At 38.5% G+C, this 20806-nt stretch overlaps 1 protein-coding gene across 1 annotated transcript in view; it reads left to right on the forward strand.

Moving 5' to 3' along the window:
* MAP3K9 (mitogen-activated protein kinase kinase kinase 9) overlaps positions 1–20806 on the forward strand; it is a gene marked incomplete at both ends in the record, with an annotated part of 51754 nt that overhangs the window by 22531 nt on the left and 8417 nt on the right. Inside the window, 5 exons of the mRNA XM_080618861.1 lie at positions 6242–6422; positions 13538–13686; positions 16831–17006; positions 19093–19333; positions 20525–20647. Coding sequence (XP_080474987.1) covers positions 6242–6422; positions 13538–13686; positions 16831–17006; positions 19093–19333; positions 20525–20647 — 870 coding nt within the window. The remainder of the gene's footprint in view (positions 1–6241; positions 6423–13537; positions 13687–16830; positions 17007–19092; positions 19334–20524; positions 20648–20806) is intronic.

Raw genomic sequence — 20806 nt, forward strand, 5'->3', positions numbered from 1 at the left:
CATGGTACGTGCAGTAACAAAATTTGAAAGCTGCAGGTTTCGGTGGTTTTGCTGCAGCGCTTTCTCTGTATTCCCAGTCCTAAACGCACCAGTGCAGGTTCATGAGTTCCTAGTGGAAATTCAGTGTTCTAACATGAAGGCCCACTTTTGGAACTTGCCTTAAAGGTCTTATTAGACCAACAGCAGCCTTAACTCTGTCCTGTTAAATAATCCTGCACTGTCTAATGTCTCACAGAACAGCCATCTCCATAATGACTTGTGATGATGACACAGAACTGAAGATCCAGTAGTAATAACTACATAAAGGCTGAAAGATATAATGGTTTTTAGAAATCTTAAATTGTTTTTTTTTTTTATTGCTTTGAATGCTAAGGAAGAGGGTTTTGTCTTTCTAGTAAAGCATAATAATGTGGAATGGGGGCTAGCAGGGGGAAGAGATGACTGTCAGATACCATTGTGTCAGTCATACCTCAGTGGGTCTGTTTCTGTTAGGTCTATTTTCAGTGTAAATCTTTGTTTAAACAGCAAAAGCATCTGAGTTGGCCCTGGCCCTAGAAATGGGTCCTGGCCCATTCTTCTTGATGTCACTGATACACAGCTGTGACTCATGATACTGAGAATCATCTCCTTTGGGATCTGTTACCGCTGGGATCTGCGTACTTCTGAAGACTTGATTACTTTCAGTAAGGCTGACACTGGATTCTATCAAAAGCCTGCTAGCTATTAGTACACATACAAAATGATACTTAAACTGAAGAATGTAAACAGGCTTCACCCAACCTCAAGAAGTTGATTTCTATCACTTCCAACTCTGCTAGAAAAGCTGCTAGCTCAAATCACAAACAAGGGTAGGAGGATGTTGGGTACATCATCGGTTTTTCTCCCCACGCCTTGCTAACCAAGAAACCATCTTTTAATGGTACCAGCATTAGCTGAATTAACTCCCCATTACTCTTTGTGCAGATTGAGACTGGAATGAGAAACTCCAATTGTATCAGGAAAGTCTCTAATGACACTTCTGTTTCAGCATCTGGTGTTGCCTACTAACTAAAGAGGATTAGACACAGTGAAAGATCTGGTTAATGGCCAGCATTCAGTGCTGCAGAATGTACTGAAGATGCTGTTTGTGAACTTTGAGTCTGTTTTGGCTCTGGCCTCTTAACTATTGCTTCAAGAGTCAGAACAACTAAATAGACTGTATCTTAAGTAACTGGACCTATTCTTGTGGAAATTTTTATTGCTCTTCCAGAATATTGTGATTTGGAAGGGGTAAATACCAGGACTTGTGAACTAAGGATGATTATCTGATAATATGCATCTCAATTGCTGATTTCACTTATGGCAACAAGGACAAATTAAAGGATACAAGTAAGAGAGGCTGTTTAGTAGCTGGGATGGTCTTACAGGGGTAGGTGCTGCAGTTAGTACGGTGAGCATGGTGGTAATTGTCCATGAATTGCACAAGCACAGGGTATTCTAAATCTTCAGAGTGGACTACCAACTGCCACCTATAGGTCTGAACTACTCGGAGATGACTGAAAATGCTGTAAAGTTAGTGATGAAAGGAACCCATGCTGCGCTGCCTTTTCTCTTTGTTACTGAAACTTGTTTTGTCCTCAGCAGAAGCCAAAGCATCACGTACATGGAAACCTGTACTGAAAATATAAGTTTACTCATCTCTAGCAATACATGGTTGTTCGATTAATTGCTGTAAAGTCAGGCACTAAGGACTGCACCAGACTGTCTTGTCAAATGATCTTTGAATTCTGCCTTACACTATTCTGCTGGTTAGTTTGTCTTGTCAGCAAACCAATAAACATTGGTTTATTGCCATTGGTTACCTAACCCACCCCTTTGTTTATATGGTGCCCACTTATTTCTCTGTGATTTTCAGGAAACCTCATAGGAGTCTGAAATGAAAATATCCTTAAGGCTTCTTGTAGGGCAGGAAAGATGTTTTCAGAGACTATGGGGGAACCTCAGTAGACATTTCCATTTCAAAGAAGAAAGACGGTTCTTCATCATAACCTAGATAAGAGGAGGCCCAGTGTTTTATTTTTACCTTTGTATCTCTCTTAAGCTCAGACCTAGCATGTCTGAACTGACTGTTGTCTTTCAGAACTTGCTGTCTGCCTGTGTCTCAAGACATTACATAGTGGGATCAAATCATTATCGGCAATGATTCTTGAGAGTACTTATGGTAATAAAATTCCTAGTAAATTCTCAGTGGTTGAAATTACACATCTAGATCACATGTAGCTGTATCTGGATGACTGCCTGATCTAGGGAAGGTCTTGCTAGGAGATACCAAGGCCTATTTGGGTCATGTTGCTTGTTTTCTCAGCTGGGAAACCTTGAGATATGGAAGAGTTCTCTTGCTAGACAGAATTTGTTTGAGCTGTCATTAATTTGTCATTGTCAAATGCTTATTTTCCAGAGGACAAATTAAAAATCTTTCAGGAATATATGAAAATGTATGTGAGCATTTGTGGATTATTACTTCTATAAGCACAGGTGTTGAGGATAACCCTTCATCTAAAGTTGCTAACAATTTTTCATGCTAGTTTAAGCCACTGTGCTTTGCTTTGCACTTGCTATGTGCAAAGAACACGGTATTGGTGATTTGCTATATTAAGTTGTTTTGCTGTTGCAGTTGGGTCCTCAAAGCTGTTATAACGTGCTTTTAATTCCCCTTTTGAATGTGTTTGTAATACCTGGTTTGCTTCACCAGTCCCTTTTGTACACTGCCAGTTGGCTCTTACTCATACTGCTTAAGATCAGCTTTTAGCCTGGGTTACAGTGGGAAAAGATGCTTTTGAGTTATTAGGAGCAGTAGTACATAGCATACCTTCATCTACAACTTGGCTCTGTGCATGCACACAGGAGGAGATCACTTGCATGGGCCCTGCTGGAACAGGGCAATGGTGACCCACCAGCTAACAAGCTAACACACATTCTGCATGTTCCTGCTGACTTGCCTCTTGTTCTTCCCTAGTTGCCTGAAAACTAGGCCTAGTATCTTTGCTGCCAAACAATTCATCTTTTTTAGGGCTGGGAATGTGGAATATTTTCAATTCAATTTTCTACCTTTTGAAAAACCTTTTTATCTCATGCAGAAATTTTAAATCAACACACCAGAATGAGACTATTTACTGCCTTGGTTAGATTAGCTGTGTTTTTTGGTGTAGGTGCTTTGTATTTGTGTCTGAATTCTTCTTGTTAGGCTGATCACCTGGCTGCTGTTAGCTCTGTCCTAAGTGATCAGATCTATTCAGAGATGGAAGGGAATGTTAAATCTAAGTGTAGGAAATATGTTGCTTATTGCGGTAGACTAATGAGTTGCAGAAGAGAACTTGCTCTCAAAGTATTAAACAAGAGGTAATAACTGGTTGTAAATAAACTCACAAGCAAATGAAACCATGTTGGTTAGCATGAATAAAATGCATTTGCAGTGTCCTAGCAACTTGGCTTGTGTTCTCCATGGAAGAGATTTTTAAGGAAGAAACTGAAAGGAATTAATATTTCACCTGTTTATAAGATTCTTCATTGAATCTGAACAAACACAAGAGGGAGAATCAAGGTTTTTGGTTTGAAAATCTGACAAATGGGCTAGGGAGATTCCTAGCAGTTACGAGTGAGCCTGTTGGTACTGACCACGATAAGGAGAACTGAAACAGATACTGGAAAGAGATATGATTCTTAAAATTAAGTTTTACAACTTTGGGTTGCAGGATTGTTATCCCAAGCAGTTTTTACAAGGAAATAAGAGGGGAGCCAAGGATGTAACTAAGGAATCAAGGACTTGCAATAATTCCAGCTCTTTCATTGTCCTTCCTTGTGGTCTTTTGTCATGGTAATTTATCTTACTTAGTGTGCATCTGACAAAAGAACAAGTTCATGGATACAAAAGATCTGTGTAAGTACTAATTATTTTGTTAGAAGCTAATACAAATCAAGGTAATTAGATTTAAATAACCTCTTGCCAGGAAGGTATGTACAATCCAACTGTGATATCTGGCGCTCTGTCTTGTTATTGAGCTCATTCAAATAGAATATGTTCTGCCTTTTGAACAACAAATTTGTTTGTTGCTCACTGTGCTTATGGAGGAAAGCAAAAAACTCTAAAGCCATGCTTGTTTGTTTCAAAGTTTTGTTTTGCCTTTACAGCTTCATGGTATATCTACATATTGCTGCATTTAAAATTTAAATTAGATTTTATTATTCTGCCAACTCTGTAGGCAGAGTGCATACACGCTAGAAGAAGAAACTTGGTATGTATATTCCAATGAGTTTTTTACACTTGCAGTTAGTGAGCGACGTGTTAGCAATTTGTTTTAGCAGTCCTTCATCTACTAGAAAGAAGGAAAAATGGCTTGCTAGAAGAAGATGCACAAAGGAAGCCTTCTTCTGTTCCTGTTTCTTGTGATGGTTCTGTTCTGCACTGAAATGTGGCGCTAAAAATACATATACTTTCGCACAAATGAGAGGAGTAGTAATTACAGTCCTCAAACTCCTCCTCCTTCTGCAATTAGGGAAATGGAGCATTCAGTAATGTTAGAAAGGAATTTTGCAATAGAAGCAAGAACCAAGAGCTTAACCATGAGTCCAGTTCATTCACAACTTGAGCTGGCCCACAAAAGTCTTGAAGTATTATTTTGCAAATTCTGAAACCTTGTAGAAAGAGTAGCTGATTTATTTTTTTTTAATATTAATAATATTAATTTTTTTTTTCATTTTCAGAGAACAGACTCTTCAACATTAATAAAAGTAAATGCAGTATTTAACATTTAGATGTGTATTACTTACTATGCAGAAGGGTTCAAATAACATTTTGGGTTCTATTTCATGGGATATCCCATTTTGATTGTTGGAGGGAAATATGAGAATGGATATAAGATTATTCTCCTCCCTTTCCACTTTCCCCCTCAAAAGCTATGTTAGCTGCAGACTGATACTTGAGCCTTTTCATGGACTGCTAAAAATAGTCATGGAGATGATTTTTATAGTACTGTAATTTTTGCAATGTTTTCGTCTTTTACAGGTTTTGTTATGATCCATGGTTGGTTGGTTGTAGGCTGCTTGGTTTGTTTGGGGTTTTATTATTGTTTTAATTTATTTATTCAGTTCATACACATATACATAGGAAGGGGAAAATCCCCTCTTGTTTTCTAAGAACCTTTGTCTACTAAAATTATTAGTGTAGTAGTATTAGTGGCTTGATGCCTTTCACTGTGAAGTCATTGTACTCATGGCAATACAAATATTTTTTTCTATGTGGCTCTTTACAAGTAGCTGAAAATCATTCCATGACTGTGTCAGTTATGGAAGTTTAGTGGCCTATTATATTCTGTTGCTTGATGTTACATTGCTGGCACACCTTTTGTGGTCACTTTATATTAAGATAAAGAGAATAATGAGGTGCTGCTAAAGCTAGGTGGATACTTCTGGCCTCTGGTTTACACTCATTTCACAGTGGGATGACAGTACAGCTTTCTGGCTAATGAGGAATATTTATACCAAAGTATTCCTGAGTTCTGCCTCCTCAAGATTTTTTTTAAAGTTCTTGGGAATAGACTCCTTTGCCATTGAAACACAGCAGCTTAACTAAAAAAATAGTTTCATAATGATGGGGGTGGGGAGTCTATAACATGGTGGTGTATATGAAGTCTTGAACTGGGCATGTTATTACAGATCCTAAACATTAATTCATCTAATTGTGACTTAAAAAAACCCCAAAACAACTGTGTACATAGAGCTGCCACTACTGACACATTTACATGAACAGTATTTCCAGCCTGTGTGTGTATCTGGATTTAAAAAAAAATAAAGTCCTCTAAGCAGTTCAAGAAAAAGATGCTATTACTGGCTTGCTGAGAGAGGATTAATTAGGAAATGTCTTCCCTCATCTGGATTTCTAGAAGTTACAGTGGTTCACTTCCTCTTAGCAGAGAATTATTATGCAGAATGACACTAGGCACTATATAAAATTATCATGTTGTTATCTGTTTGTTCTCTGGGGCTTGGTATTTTGGTTAAATATGAAGTTATTTGCTAGACAACAGATCACTTGTCAGATAAAGGGATCAGCTTAAAATAACTTGTAACAGTGTGGTATGTTTGAATAACAAAAAGTCAGGGAGAATCTTGAAACTGGGGAGATCTCCAGGAGGATCTTTTTCGCATAAATACTAGCTTTACTCTGCATACCTTTTATCCCCCCCTCCCCTTCCCTTTTCTCCAGTACTGATACTCGAAAAGGTGGAAAATGGAGATCTGAGCAACAAGATATTGAAGATCACGGATTTCGGCTTGGCCAGGGAGTGGCATAAAACTACCAAAATGAGCGCAGCTGGGACATATGCCTGGATGGCTCCTGAGGTCATCCGCTCCTCCATGTTCTCCAAAGGCAGCGATGTGTGGAGGTATACATTTGGCATTAAGTGATTGGATACTAAGAAGTAACTAGACCTGCCAGAAAACCTCTCTTATGTTTAAGGATGAGTAATGGTGAACCAGATACTAAAGTTCAGGTCTTAAAAAAGCTTTATCCATCAGCTTTCCATCTATCAGATTCTCAGACTACTTTATATTGCTTGTAAACTTTATTTTTTTACTGTAGGAAGTGGTGAGCCAGCTCCTGCATGCCTCTAAATTTTTGTTGTACTATAAATTTATGTTCAGATTATCCTATGATTCCCAATTCCATCTGCTTAGTCTAAAACAAACTTTTTGTGCTTATTTGGCTATTGGCTGACATAATCAAAGGCCATAAAACTGTGAAGTACTTAGAATTACAATTTTTTTACTGTTTTACCAACAGTAAGATCATTTTATGGTTTTGGTAATAGTCTATCACTGATGTATATGTACATAAACATGCCGTACTTAGTCAAATTCCCTGTGCAGTTTCAGCATGGATACATTTTTCACTTTCATAATAATCTTAGGAATTATATCCACCCTTCTAGTCTTTCATATAGAATAGTAAATCTCTTCTCTAGGTCCATCTGAGTATGTAATCCATAAGTTGTAATTTGCATGTATATATTGTCTTTTCCAGTCATGCACTGGGATTTTTGAGAATAGGAGTTACTTTGGTGGAGAGGAGTATAAGGGTCAGCCTATAGACTTCTAGAAATTGAGTTTGAATATGACCATTAAGTGGATTGGTAAATCCAGAATTTGGTAAATAGCTCTAGAACAATGACTTTTCTGGATGCTGTGTGACACAGAATTAGTACTGAACATCTGAAACAGATGAGGTAGATGGAATTTTGTTGGTGGGGGGAGAGTTGTTGAAATGTCAGGGTGACTGTCTTTAGAGGAGTTGAATTCTGTTGCTGGCCAGTAATGCTCCCACACAAGTATGTGCATGCTGTGAAATCTGTCAGGATAAAGAAATATCCCAGCTGGCAGAATTGTCTGGTTCTTATGGCAAAGATTTGGTGTGGGGAGTTTAATTTTCCTCATCCAATTTCCTGAATAGATAATATATTGCCTTGTGATAAGCCTGTCAACTTGTATTTTGTGCACTAGTGGTGTGGATAAAATTCTGACTCTGTAATTAAGTGTGGTAGCCTCTGTAGTTAATCTGAGACGAACTAAGCAAGGCTTTTATTCTGAGCAAAGTCTAGCAGAAATTAAAACCTCAAGGCTGTGCACCTTTTCTGTGCACATGATGACAGTACTGGTTTGTACACAGTTTGTCAAGCTCAAACCTCAATTCTTTCTTCTCTGAAACAGTGCTGGGAATGGCCTTTAAAGGGTAACCTGGGGGAGAGGAAGGGAAGGGGGAGACAACTTCCCTGTGATTGTAACTTTACTAATTCAAGCATGCTGTGAACAGATGGGTAGATGTTCTGTACTATTATGACATCATTTTAGGGAAGATAAGATAATAAGTCAGTTGGTGATTTTCATAATGGTAGGTCAAGTGCCTCTGTACCTGTGCAAAAATACCTATTTGGTCATTGACTTAAGGACTGTGAATCACTTCAGGATTTCAGAATTGTAAATAACTGAAATTATTTGTTAAAATATTTTCAGAATATTGTATTTCTATTTTTAAGATTCTTTCCTAATTTTCTCTTTTTATAGTTACCAGTCTTCCCTTGAAAACAGGTTGAGTTTCTCTCGGTGCTCTTCCTTACAGAGGGTCATCTCCATTAGGAGACCTGTTATACTGTCTCTGAATAAGCTTTCTCTCTGGTGGCCAAAACCTTGAATCATAGTTAAATAAGCTGAAAAGAACATGGTGCTTGAGGCATGTATACAGAGGACAAATACTTGCCAGTGCAGTCACTACTGTTGTGCCAATGATTGTCAGCACTAGATTTTACAAAGGCGGTCATGGTCATGTGCAATAAATCCTGTCCCCACCCAAGGATTCAATTTGAAATTCTTAACAGGATGAGGCTAGCCTCTCCTCTTGTCCGCTTCAACCTCTTGGTTAATCACTGGAATAAAGGGAATTTTTTGCCTGACAACCTTACAGTTAGTCTGTGCAGCATCAACAAAATTGGCTGTCTCTATTAGCATTCACAAACCCTTTTATTTCAACACCTTTTCTTTAAAGCTTATTAGAATAATACTGCTGGTTGAATTGCTGCCCAGCCTTTTAACAGTGACAAACAGGTGAAGAAGATGCTGAAGATGTTTGCCAGGACTGAAATTGCCAATCTTACCATAAATAACTGCTTCATGCAATTCCTTTCAAAACATGTATCGAGCTCCATTTAAAAAACTCACTTGTCCCACTCTAAAGGAGGGTTGGCAAAAATTTACAAGGCTGAGGAATGTTCACATGCTCTGGTGTCTGTCACCAGGCTTGAGCCACTGTGAATCTTCTTGATAATAGCAGCACTTGGTACTTCTTGCTAGAGAAGATTTTTTGCTGTGAGTTTTGCTGTGCTTCACCCACAAGCTTTAGCTATACAGTAGAAACCTTGTGCTTATATTGTGTAGAGGACAAAGAAGCTACGATTTTATTTAAATATGTCAGTTTCTGTAAGTCTATTTGTGTTTGAGAGTTATGCATTTGCTTTGCATTTACAGGTGTGAGGAGGTAGTGCAGATAATTGCAGTTTATCCAGTCCTGTACACTAAGCAGTAGACATATAATTCAAATTTCTTTGTCATTTTAACTGTTTAAATGTATTTCTTGTTTGCTGCACACTTTGGTTTTTGACTTGTGCTGCTTAAAAGGCAATCATGTTGTCAGTATGATTGGTATGCAGAATGTAAAGCCACCATACAACCTTCATCTGAGTTCCCTGTGTTCTTCAGTTTAGATGTTTTGAAGATGTATCTATTCTGAGACCAGTAAAATAATTAGGAATTTAGTTTTCATTTAGGAATGGAATACCAGAACTACCTAAAACATCTGATTAGCAGATCAGGATGTTTCAGTGGTGGGTGTAAGAACTTCAGTCACTAGAATATTTCATTTGAATCAGGTCTTGGCAAGCGTTTCCATCTGCAATTTACTGCTTGCAGGCTTCTGTAGTCTTCTGTGTGTAATGAAGCACTGGCAAGACTTCAGTACCTGGCAGATAAATGTTGACTAGCAATGTTGGTAGAAGCTCATGTGGGACAAGTGTTGCAACTGACTGTTGTGAAATATACAGGAAATGTCCACTCTGGAACTGCCAGTCTGATAACAGGCAAAGTGCTAACTTTTAATAGCCATTAAAATGTAATGAAGTTTATTTCTTAACGAAAGTTATGTATTAATGTTCTGGTTTCTGTTGTTGCTGGTATTTCCTTATTGGGCTGATAGTTCCTTTCTCATGGAAAGTGCTGTACCTAGGGAGATGGATAAGAGCAACCTATGGTACAGTAACTTTTGAGCAAGAACAGTGAGAAGAAATTACTGGTTTTTTGTAAGTTCACAGACTTACAAGGGAGGTGGCAAAATCACATGTGAAATCCTGCAAGACCTTCAGCCTTCTTCCTGAAAATTCAGTCTGTACGATTGGACCTGATGTTAAATGGCTTAAGGGATTACTGGGTCACTGGGAGATGGTTAATTATTCATACAAGTGTCAGTTGACTTGGATGCATGGTCAGCATCACATGGCTCATTTTGTAATTAAAGCCCCAAAATTGCTACTATGTGCTGCAAGAATAAAGGAGCTTGATAAGTTTTGGTTCCTCCCTGTTGAGAGTGAGGAGAGGCCCATGATCCTTTCTTCCTATGCCTCTTTTTTTGTATAAATCTCTCTGTCTCTGGCTTTTTCCTTTGGCATTCCCAATCCTCTGCTTGAGGAATTAGTGGAAACCACTCTGTTCAGCACCTCTCTTGCTGTTTAATCACTTGGGATGATTGTTGGTCATATACCACAAAGCAGTGTTTCCCTTGTTCTGCAGAAGCAGTATTATCAGCAAAGAACTGTAAGTACATGAGGAAGAGGTGGATTCAGCTTTGTCAGAAACAAAGTGACCTTTTCTGCAATCTCTCCATTCCTTTGTCTTTGTAAAAATTACCCCACTGAAGAAATGCTTTGAACACATCAGTAGTGCTTTCCTAACCATACCATTACAAACCCTGTCTAATACATGCTTTATTCAGCACTAGTGGTAAAGTAATAACAAAACTCTTTGGTACCTTTTCCTGACTTTTGATATCAACATTTGCACCCAAACTGGAGAATAACATGAAAAAAAAAATCAGATTTATACAGGCCAAATATATATATTCAGTCCAGGATTCCTTTTCTTTGAGTCTTAGGAATCCTAGGAAGACAGAAATAAAATGGGAAATTCTTAAACTCCTATTAATTAATTAATTAATTTATTTATTTATTTCAGATGAAGCCCTTGAGACAGTCAGGAACTGAGAACCTTGATGGAAAGAAACGTGCTAGCAGCAAAGGTGGAATCTAGTGACTAGAATTCTGTATCTAAACAGGAAAAGTAGAGTTAAGCCTGTTCAACAGCAGTAGTTACAATGAACTTGATGGGTTGGGGAGAAGATTGCAGGGGTACAGGTTGCAATGAAATAATGAAAGCTTTGGTGACTCCCAAATGGATAGTGCACTTGCTGCTTTGAAACAAGAAGAGATTAATCTTTGAGCTTCAGAAATTGCTGTTTCATGGAGCAGCTATGCAGGGAGCATTCAGGAGAAGCAGCTTTTCATTTGGTCTTTGGCTGTGCTTAGGAGAGGCTTTCAAAACTGTACAATGTGACTGTGATCAAAATATATGTATACTTAGATTTAATATCTTTGCCAGAGCCATTAAGAAAAATCAGTCTGTTATGATAGTGTTTAATATCAAGGAGATTAATGACAACATTGAGGAATTTTGTGTAAAAACAATAAAACGAGAATGTGGAACATGGTTATATTTTGAGGATGCTATGTTAAAGCTCAGAGAAATGCACAGGAAAGACTTTAAATGAATGAAGAAGACAATATAGAAGAGACATCCTTCAAAAGGATGAACTTGTATTCAAATGAGGCATGGACTTAAGTGCTGGCAAGTTGAATGTAAAACACTCCAGAAAATTAAAAGGATTTTCAGGAGAGTCTTGTGAAAACCGTAGAAACCAATAAATTGCTTTCAAACGCAGCACAGGTGAAAACAGTGCAGGAGAACATATGGCCCACAGGCCACTTAGTGACTTGTGTCTGCTGTAGTGGAACAAAGAGGGGCTTTTTATGCTGAAGATTTCTCTTTAGGGTAGCTGGAGGACATCTCATGCTGAAGTACTGTCCACAGAGGTGTTAAAACTGACTGATGAAATGGGCAGTAACAATTTGCTGGAATTTACAGTGGCACCGAGGATTCTGCAGCAACATAACAGAGCTGTGCTGTGTAATATGTTGCTTAAAGCTGCCTTAATGCTAGAGGAAATGGAAGGCAGCAGACATGATGACAGGTCTTAAGAGCTTCCTGAGGATCAGCAAGTCTGATTTGGAGTTCTACTAAATGGTAGAAACAGCACTAAAGAGGGAGGGCCTGATGGACATATGAGCATATCTAGGGAAGAGTCAGCTTTTGTTAGAAGGAAATGAGATCTTGTGAAAAAATGGGAATTCTTGAAGGAGTTACTGAGTATGTGGACAAGTGGTAAGATTGCTTGTGCTATATTTGGTTTTATGGAAACTTAAAAAAAAAAAATCTTTCTTCAAAAGCTTTTAAAGAAAGTAAATTGATGGGGGAAAAGAGGACATGTCTGTTTCTCATCACTTAGTTCTTAATTACTAGAGGAATAAATCAGTTTTCTTGGGGAATTATGTGTTCAACGTAATCATAAGTAATTAGAAAAAAACCAATAAATGGGTAGGTAACGTTTGCTGATAATACCAAGTTATTCATGATAAGAAAAGTTAATCACTGCAGAGAGCTGAGGAAAAGTTTTACTGTAATGAATGATAAAATAGATGAAATGGTAATAAATACAAAATAGTACATAGGAGAGAATTTCACATGTACAGTGATGGACTCTAAATTTTACTATTATGATTCAGTAAAAAGATATTGGAGTTACTGTGGGTAACCTAGCTCATGTTGTAAGGAGTCAGAAAGGCAAGTGGCAAATTAAAATCTAACAGGAAAGAAAGAAGAAAACAGGAAATACTGTGCCTCTCTGTATCTTTAAAACATTGTGATTTTGGTCATTCCAAAAGAAGAGGCCGAGTTCAATGAAAGATATGAAATGGCTTCTCTTCAGGAGAGTAACTAGATTAGGACTTAACTAGAATAGGATTTTGGGAGCTGGAGGGAAAATGATTTAGGCAGGATGTAGTAGGAGTCTGTGAAATCATGGAAGGCATGGTAGAAATTGACAGAAAATTTATGTTCATTCTTCCTTGTATTGAAAGAACTACAGGGAAGCAAATGAAACACCTAATGACAAGCCCAAACCAAACATGTGCAATTATTTTTTGGTAATGCGCCATTAAGTTTGTGGGGTTCACTACCACAGAACATGGTAAATGTGTTCAGAAGAGAATATGACAGGTCAATGGAAGAAAAAACTGTCAGGTCACAAAGTATGAAGCTGTCTCTGTCTCAGGTTTCCTAGAAGCAGAGAGAATATTCTGAGGATAGGTTGTTTATCATATACCTGGGAAAAGAACAGTCCTGGAACTATTTCTTTAACTTCATAGTTAATATTTCATAGAACATTTTAAGAACAACTTGATTCTGAAGAAGTATTTTTCAGTTATTTTTAACAATTGCAACCTACCAGACAATCCTCCTTCACATTTTTGAGAGTTTCACTGGGTTCTGGTTTGAATTTTGCTAAATTAGTCAGAAGGTTTTTGTTAATGTTTTCCAGAGTGTTCCCGGTTTCCAGAGAGAAAATTATTTTTGCCTAAAAAGCGAAAATGGCTCTTTCAGTCTTAATAAAAAAAGCAGGTAAAATAAGGCAGTTTGCCAGCTTGGCAGCCATGATGAGCTTGTCCAGAAAACTGCTATTTCTTCGTCTACCAGACTCGCCCTGATAGGTTCAGGTACTTTTTTGTTGCTTAACCGTGAATGTGTTAAAGTCAAATACCTATTGTCTTTTTTGTTTTCTTCCTGGCAGTTACGGTGTGCTGCTTTGGGAGCTGCTAACAGGGGAAGTACCATTCCGAGGAATTGATGGTCTTGCAGTAGCATACGGTGTTGCCATGAATAAACTTGCCCTTCCAATCCCTTCCACATGTCCAGAGCCTTTTGCCAAACTCATGGAAGGTAAGCCATGGAAGGTGTGAGTATGGTTTGTGCTGTATCTGGATTGTCTCCTTGTGTTTGGCTTTATTCAGTGGTGCAAGTTATGATGGGAGCTAGGCTTGACTGTTAGTGTTGCTGTGACAGTTACTCTATTGCGAGAGTAGCACATGAAAGTAATTTCCCTGCCATTTTTTAATCAACTGGCTTTGTAGGAAAATGGGGGCTACTGCTGTTGTCATCTAGCTTCTTGTTTTCTAGTACTGAAGACTCACCAACACCAAAACTTAACATATATTGGTCTAGTTTGAAGTCTTCGACTTTATTTGAAATTCATAGCTTGAACATCTTGCTAGGCAGTGTCTGGTTTGGAATGAAACTTTATCCTACTGACATTTCAGGGAGAGGGTTTAAGTGTGGCTTTGACATTTGAAAACAACCCATATTATCAGCCAGAATGATGTGATTTTCTGCTTTGTGTGTGGAGATAGTTCATGCCCAAAGTAGGCTATATATGGAGGAAAGTAATATAGGAGTTTGTTATCAGAGCTTCTGTAGTTATTAAAAAGGATTCTGTGAGGTAGCTTTTGGGTGTACCTATGTGACCTGCTCTGCTGGCTATTGCAACTACTGACTTATCTCCTGAGCTTCAGTTGTGCCTCCCTTCCCTCCCTCCTTCCTTTCCTCTCTCTCTCACAGTAGTACCTTTAGCGTGTTTTTCAGTGACCCTATTCCCAAGTTGCAGGTATGGTAGCTTGGAAGCAATATAAAGCAACAAACTGCATCTGAAAGAGTTAATGCAACTACAAGCTCAGTGCTATACCAGGGCAATTTATTTTGACATGGTTCCCTGAAAATGCCCTGGATTTGTTAAATCTAAGTAAGGTATCTGCTGCTGGGGTTAAAAATAATGCCCTCTATTGGGAAACTAGGCTAGAGACTCATGGCCAGTGCTTGAACCCAGCAGCACAGGAGTGCACCCACATGGCTTTGGAACACTCAGCTTCTCCATGTGCAGGGGGAAGAAGAGAACAAGAAAACAATTACTTTCTGCCCCTTCACCAAAACTGTTTTTCAGATAGATTATTTCCCATCTCGGGTGAACTCTTGTTCCCCTAATGCTGCTTTTGCTTTTGAATGACTGTCCTGGTGGTCTTTGCTGAGACAACAGAGCTGAACTTTCCCTCCTTACAGAAAAGACTTGTATGACAACTGTCCTCATTAGTGCAAATAATGGCAAATCTAGGCCTGGGAGAATAAAAGCCATGGGCCACCTGCATAGTTATCCTGTTAACTCATTCATTCATGCATTTGGCTGGCTGTGGCGTTTTGTTTTACTTTGGGTCACATTTGCTTTGCCATGCTTAAAACCTGGGGTAAAGAAGTAGGAATTATGGCACTGACTGTCCAGCTGTATTGCACATTGCTACTAATTGGTCAGCAGCAGGGGACCTTCACAGTGCTCTTTAACATCCTCAATACTCTATTTTGATAAGAGAAGCATTTTGAAATCCGTAAACACAAATGTGTTCCAGCTTATGCCTCCTGGAACCTGACCAGATGCTTAAATACCAGCATTTTGATACCAGCAGTTTTGAAACCGAAGTTCCCAAGTGCAAAATCTCAGTAATGCTAAAATCAAAGGAAAGACCTGCAAAACCAAGCCTCACCAGTTGCACGGATTTTGTGAAGTGTTATTTGGTTTTAATTACAGCTGCTCCTTGGTGTATTTCAATCCATGAAACTGATGAATGAATGTCTTTTAAGACATCACCAGAATGTTTATAAGCATGTTTCCTTTTTTCCAGCTGGAAGGTCCAGGAAACTTTAGAAAATCTTTACAACTCCTGCCTCATGCTGCAGTAATGTGTATCTGAAATCCAGTGGCCACTTAAAGCAATGATAGTGTGAGCATATTGAGGGACACCCATGTGTTAGTTTCTTCCATTCATGCACAGAAACTGTTTTGCTTAGAAATATACTTGATTGCTAAGCTTTTTCTGTTTGGTTCTTCTCCAGTTTTGGCATGCAGGCCTCTACCAGTACTAGAGAGAATAAGGATACTTGTTGAGCAAGAACCTGTGTAAATGCCAGTATGGGACAATATAGAATGAGAAAGTGATGCTTTCTGCAGGAGTAGAAATAATAGTGAAGTGAGAGGGAGAACTGAATAAGTAAGAATTTTGTATTCAAAAGCATTGTTAAGTAAAATATTTTGACTTAATGGCTTTTTAAAAACATATTATTAATGATTTTTGTAGCTTGAGATGTTGCTTCATACCATTTTCTATTTCAATTTCTGTTTTCAACATTCAGTTCCCATCACTGTAAAAGGAGTACCTTTTTGTACTGTTGCTAGTTGAGTTGCCTCATGTGGTAAGATAGAACCTTAAATTCTGTGGTTTTAGAGCTCTGTAACTGGGTAAGTTATTACATTAGATTGTAAATGAAAAAGCTTATTTATCTGTGGTTTCTCTTAAAAGCAAAATAAAAAAGCCTGATCAAACAATTTTCTCTCAAATAATAAAGATCCCTTAAAAATAAGAAAACTGAAAATGCACTATTTGATGTCATTATGTGCTTGAATCTCCTGTTTTCACTCAAGTTATGCTTAATGCCCAGTCTGCTTTACAGGAGAGATGTTCAGTTCTGTGGAAGAGATTCATAATGACTCAGCTTAATATTAGAGTTTGGCATTAGAGAGAGCTCTTATAGCATATCCTGCACTATGGCTGTTAACATTGCAGTGTAAGTGTGATAGAACAATTGTTTGCACGTCTTGCATAGTGTCTACAGTCTGTGAGCACATACAACTTAAAGCAAAATATTTAAGGAAATTATTTATGATTTTTAATATATACTTGAAAATGTAACTTCCTGTAAAATTAGTAAACTTCTATTTTAGGTGGCATATTACTGCAGTAGAACCTACAGACCAGGTAGTTCAAGATCTTAGGTGATGCTGGGTATTGTATGAACATGAAAGCCTGAAATCCATACTTGACTATGAACCTACAATAGTCAATACAAGTGGGAAATGGAAAAGATGAGGTAACACGGATAGTGTGCATGCTACTCTTAGCCACTGGGGATCAGTAAAGTACTACTCATCTTCAAACCTCCATACCAAGAGATGCTTAACAACTGCTTGTTTTTGTCCTATTCTAGATTGTTGGAACCCTGACCCACACTCACGACCTTCCTTTGCCAGTATCCTAGACCATCTCACCGCCATAGAAGAGTCTGGTTTCTTTGAAATGCCCAAAGATTCCTTCCACTCCCTGCAGGAAGACTGGAAACAAGAGATCCAAGAGATGTTTGATCAGCTCAGAGCCAAAGAAAAGGTAATAATAAGTCCCAAAATCAATGGCAGGTTTTGATGCACAAAAGGGAAGAATCGTGAGTAAAATAAATATCCTCATGCTGAGCTGCTATTCTAATACTGTAGTGAGCTTCCATTACGCACTGTGCAAATTGCTGTGATGAGTTGTCTTCATTGTTTAATGTATCTGATAGCTATTTCACTGTTAGATCTTAATTGAGAAGCCAAATGATAACTGTTAACAGTAAATGCAGAGGAGGTGGTTTCAACATATATACTCTAATAAGCATTGCAGTTTTGGTTCTGTCAGGTTTGTGTTTTCCAGGTTTTAAGCACAGCCAAAGTGGATAGACTATAATAAGCATGAGTGCTACCAGGGGAATGGCCTAATAAGTGTTACAATTGAAGTCCATCTGGGTAAATAGCAGGAAACAAAAATGCTAGCAGGAATAAAAGGAATTGTGGCCGTCAGCCTCCAAGACGCATTTCTTCAAGCATACTTGCGGAAAGCACAGCTTGCTGCATCTATGTAAACATAGATGGGTCCTTGCAGGGACTGCCTTTACAGTTGTTGCTATGAAATACTGCAGTGGAATCACTAATAATATTTTTATAAAGGTTGATCTCTTGCCTAAAAATAATTTTGTAATAAGCAACCAACTTGATTTGGGCTCAGAAGTTGGACTTGGGAGGCAGAGAGAAGGAACTTTATATATCCTGTTCACCTCAGGAGTGAAATGTACTAAATTTCACCTCCATCATGATGTAACATGAGGTAACAGTGACATCACTAAAAAAAATTAAATAATCTAAGCTAAAATCTGTCTGTATTCTAGCTGAAGTTTAGCTTGAAGTTTTTAGCTCTGCATTGGAACTAGCCAGCTGGAGATAATTATTCCGAGTGATGAATTCTTTTGTCCTTGTGGTAAGAGGAGTGCAATAAAAAGACATTTTGAGATCTCAAGGACAGTTTCAATTGATTTATTTTGTCAACAGGGGAAAAATTGAAAAGTTTGCCTTATGCATCTTTAAACCTAAGGAGCAGCCATGCTTGGTGGAAAATGATGGGAATGGCCTCCTGATGTTTTCCTCATTCATTTTTGTCAGAGATGTGTTTTTTGCTATTACGATGCATGAGATGACAAGGTTATTTTTAAATAGTCTAAGTCATTACTGAAGTTAATATAGGTACTTATTGAACAGGAAAGCAAGGATTGATTCTTTTGACTGTTATGAATAAATCTTCCAGAACTTGTTCCCATATGCATGGTGCTCTTCAATGGCGCTCATAAACATGTTCATGTTAGATATCCAGAGTATTTTCTCATGACAATGAATTTAGGACTCAGTGCCTTTGCACAGAATCACAGTGTGGTTGAAGTTGGAGGGGCCTCTGAAGGTCATGTGGTCCAAGTCCCCTATTCACACACAGCCAGCTAGAGCCAGTTGCCCAGGACTGTGTCCCAATGGTTTGCAAGGTGGAAAACTCCACAACCCCTATGGGTAACCTGTGCCAGTGTTCAGTAATGCTTATGGTAAAAAAGGGTTCAGAGGGTATCTCCTGTGTGCCCATTGCCTCTTATCCTGTCACTAGGCACTGCTGAAAGGAGCCTGGCCTGTTTTCTTTGCACCCTTCCTTCAGGCTTTTATATACACTGATAAGATCGCCTTTCCCCCCACCCAAACCTTCTCTTTGCTAGGATAAGCAGACCCATCTCTCTTAGCCTTTCCTCCCAGGAGAGATGCTCCAGTCTCTTTATGATCTTCAAGGCCCTTTGTTGGACTCTTTCCTTGTCAGTTTTTTTTTTTTTGGAGACCCCAGAGCTGGACTGGGGATTGTGCGTGCTGCCTCATGAACTAGAACAGGATTCTGCGTGCAGCCTCACAATGCTGATACTCTTATTGTAATACCCATAGGAAGGATCTTGAATGGCAAGCACAGAAGTTCTTGAAGATTGCTTTTGGCTTTCAGCTGAGCCTTTAAACAGTAGTGCTAGCAGTGCTGTGAGCACAAGTCATTGCTGCTGTATCTTCAGAATATATAGTGTTAGTCTTAACCCACAGGTCACAAGGTAGTTTTTTGTTTCTCCTTTCTTCTCTCCCTGCAGGAGCTGCGCACATGGGAAGAAGAGCTGACTCGTGCTGCTGTTGAACAGAAGAACCATGAGGAGTTGCTACGAAGGAGGGAACAGGAGCTGGCAGAACGTGAGATTGACATCCTGGAAAGGGAGCTCAACATCATTATCCACCAGCTGTGTCAGGAGAAGCCTCGAGTGAAGAAACGCATGGGGAAGTTCAAGAGGAACCGGCTCAAGTTAAAAGATGGCAATCATATCAGCCTGCCTTCAGGTTGGTCACATGTTAGGCTGTGTCAGGTGAAATGGGAAGAACAGTTGAACCTGTAGGTTTGGTAACTCCTTTCTACTGATACTTACACATTAGAATCATAGAATCTAGAAAGTATTTGATGTACCTTGGGAAAAACGTGCGTCTTGAGATCAAGAAACTTATGAAAATATGATCATCTTGTGGCTAGCATTCCCCTAAATTCCAAATATAAAGGACAGAAGTAAGTTGGAGTTATTACATGTTTGTTAGTCAGTGGCTCTATGTGGTTCATGGTAAAAATGTCGGTGTTGCAGTTTAACAATTTGATACTCAAATTGATCAGTTTAAGAAAGAGGATGTACATAAAAAATGATGGAGGTTCTTGCATTAGTAATGTTTTACATAATGCTGCAGCAGAAGCCATAATCTACTGGATTTCGTGGTGCAGGAATCTAAAAATTTTCTAAAAAGTCAATAGCTGTGAGACTACAGCCCTACATTGCTAGTTTCGTATGTGAACTCATATTAACACACAAGTGACCTCTAATACCACCCTTCTGGAAGAAAATGTTAAGTACCAGTGGTGTGTCACGGAAGTCACTCTTAAGAGAGTGAAGATGGTGATTTTCAGAAATACTGAGTCCTTATCATTTCTTCTGTTGGTTCTTTATGGAGATTCAAATTTGTGAAAGAACAAAAGTGCTGGTTTAGTGAATCACCTGAGGCTCATCCATCATTACCTCAAGAATCATGGCTTATGCTATATTTTGTGTTTTCTGAGAGAGGTTGGCTGTTCAGAAGAGCAATGATAAAATGTGCTTGTTAACTATGCTTTCCTTTAGGTCTGTAAACACGTATTGCTGGTGGTTTTGCTTACCTTAAACTGAGAGAAGATAAAAGGAATTTATCCAGGGATATAGTTGGGCTTAAATGTCAGTCAACGCATGGGGATATGTGTGTGTGTGTGTGTATCTCACATATACACTAAGACGATATATTTTTGTGAGTGTGAATGCACATCTTTGTTCTGAAGTAACTGCATGTACAGCAGCAGAATAGCTATTAACTGTAAAACTTCATTTCTACATAGATCCTGTAATTTGCACTCTTCAAAAGTTAGCATGAATTATTACTTCATTTTTCTTATATTAAGCAAAAGAATTTTAACTGTCTTTCTGTTTTTGTTTTGATTTTTTTTCTCTTGGGAAACAGATTTTCAGCATAAATTCACTGTGCAGGCTTCTCCAACGATGGATAAAAGGAAAAGCTTGATCAGTAGCTGCTCCAGCCCTCCTGCAAGTCCTACCATTATTCCCAGACTCAGGGCCATACAGTGTAAGGAGCTCAATGTAGTATTGAATTTGGGAAATGTGCAGTCTGTCAGCGTGGTAAGATGCCAAGATTCCATATCTAGGACAGACTGTAAAGAAAGTGTTCCTAAAATGTTTGCCTTGTGTCCTGCATGTATGCATTTGGAGAGAAAAATGGAGTGCG

This window comes from Psittacula echo, assembly GCF_963264785.1.
Source record: "Psittacula echo genome assembly, chromosome: 5".
NCBI lineage: Eukaryota > Metazoa > Chordata > Aves > Psittaciformes > Psittacidae > Psittacula > Psittacula echo.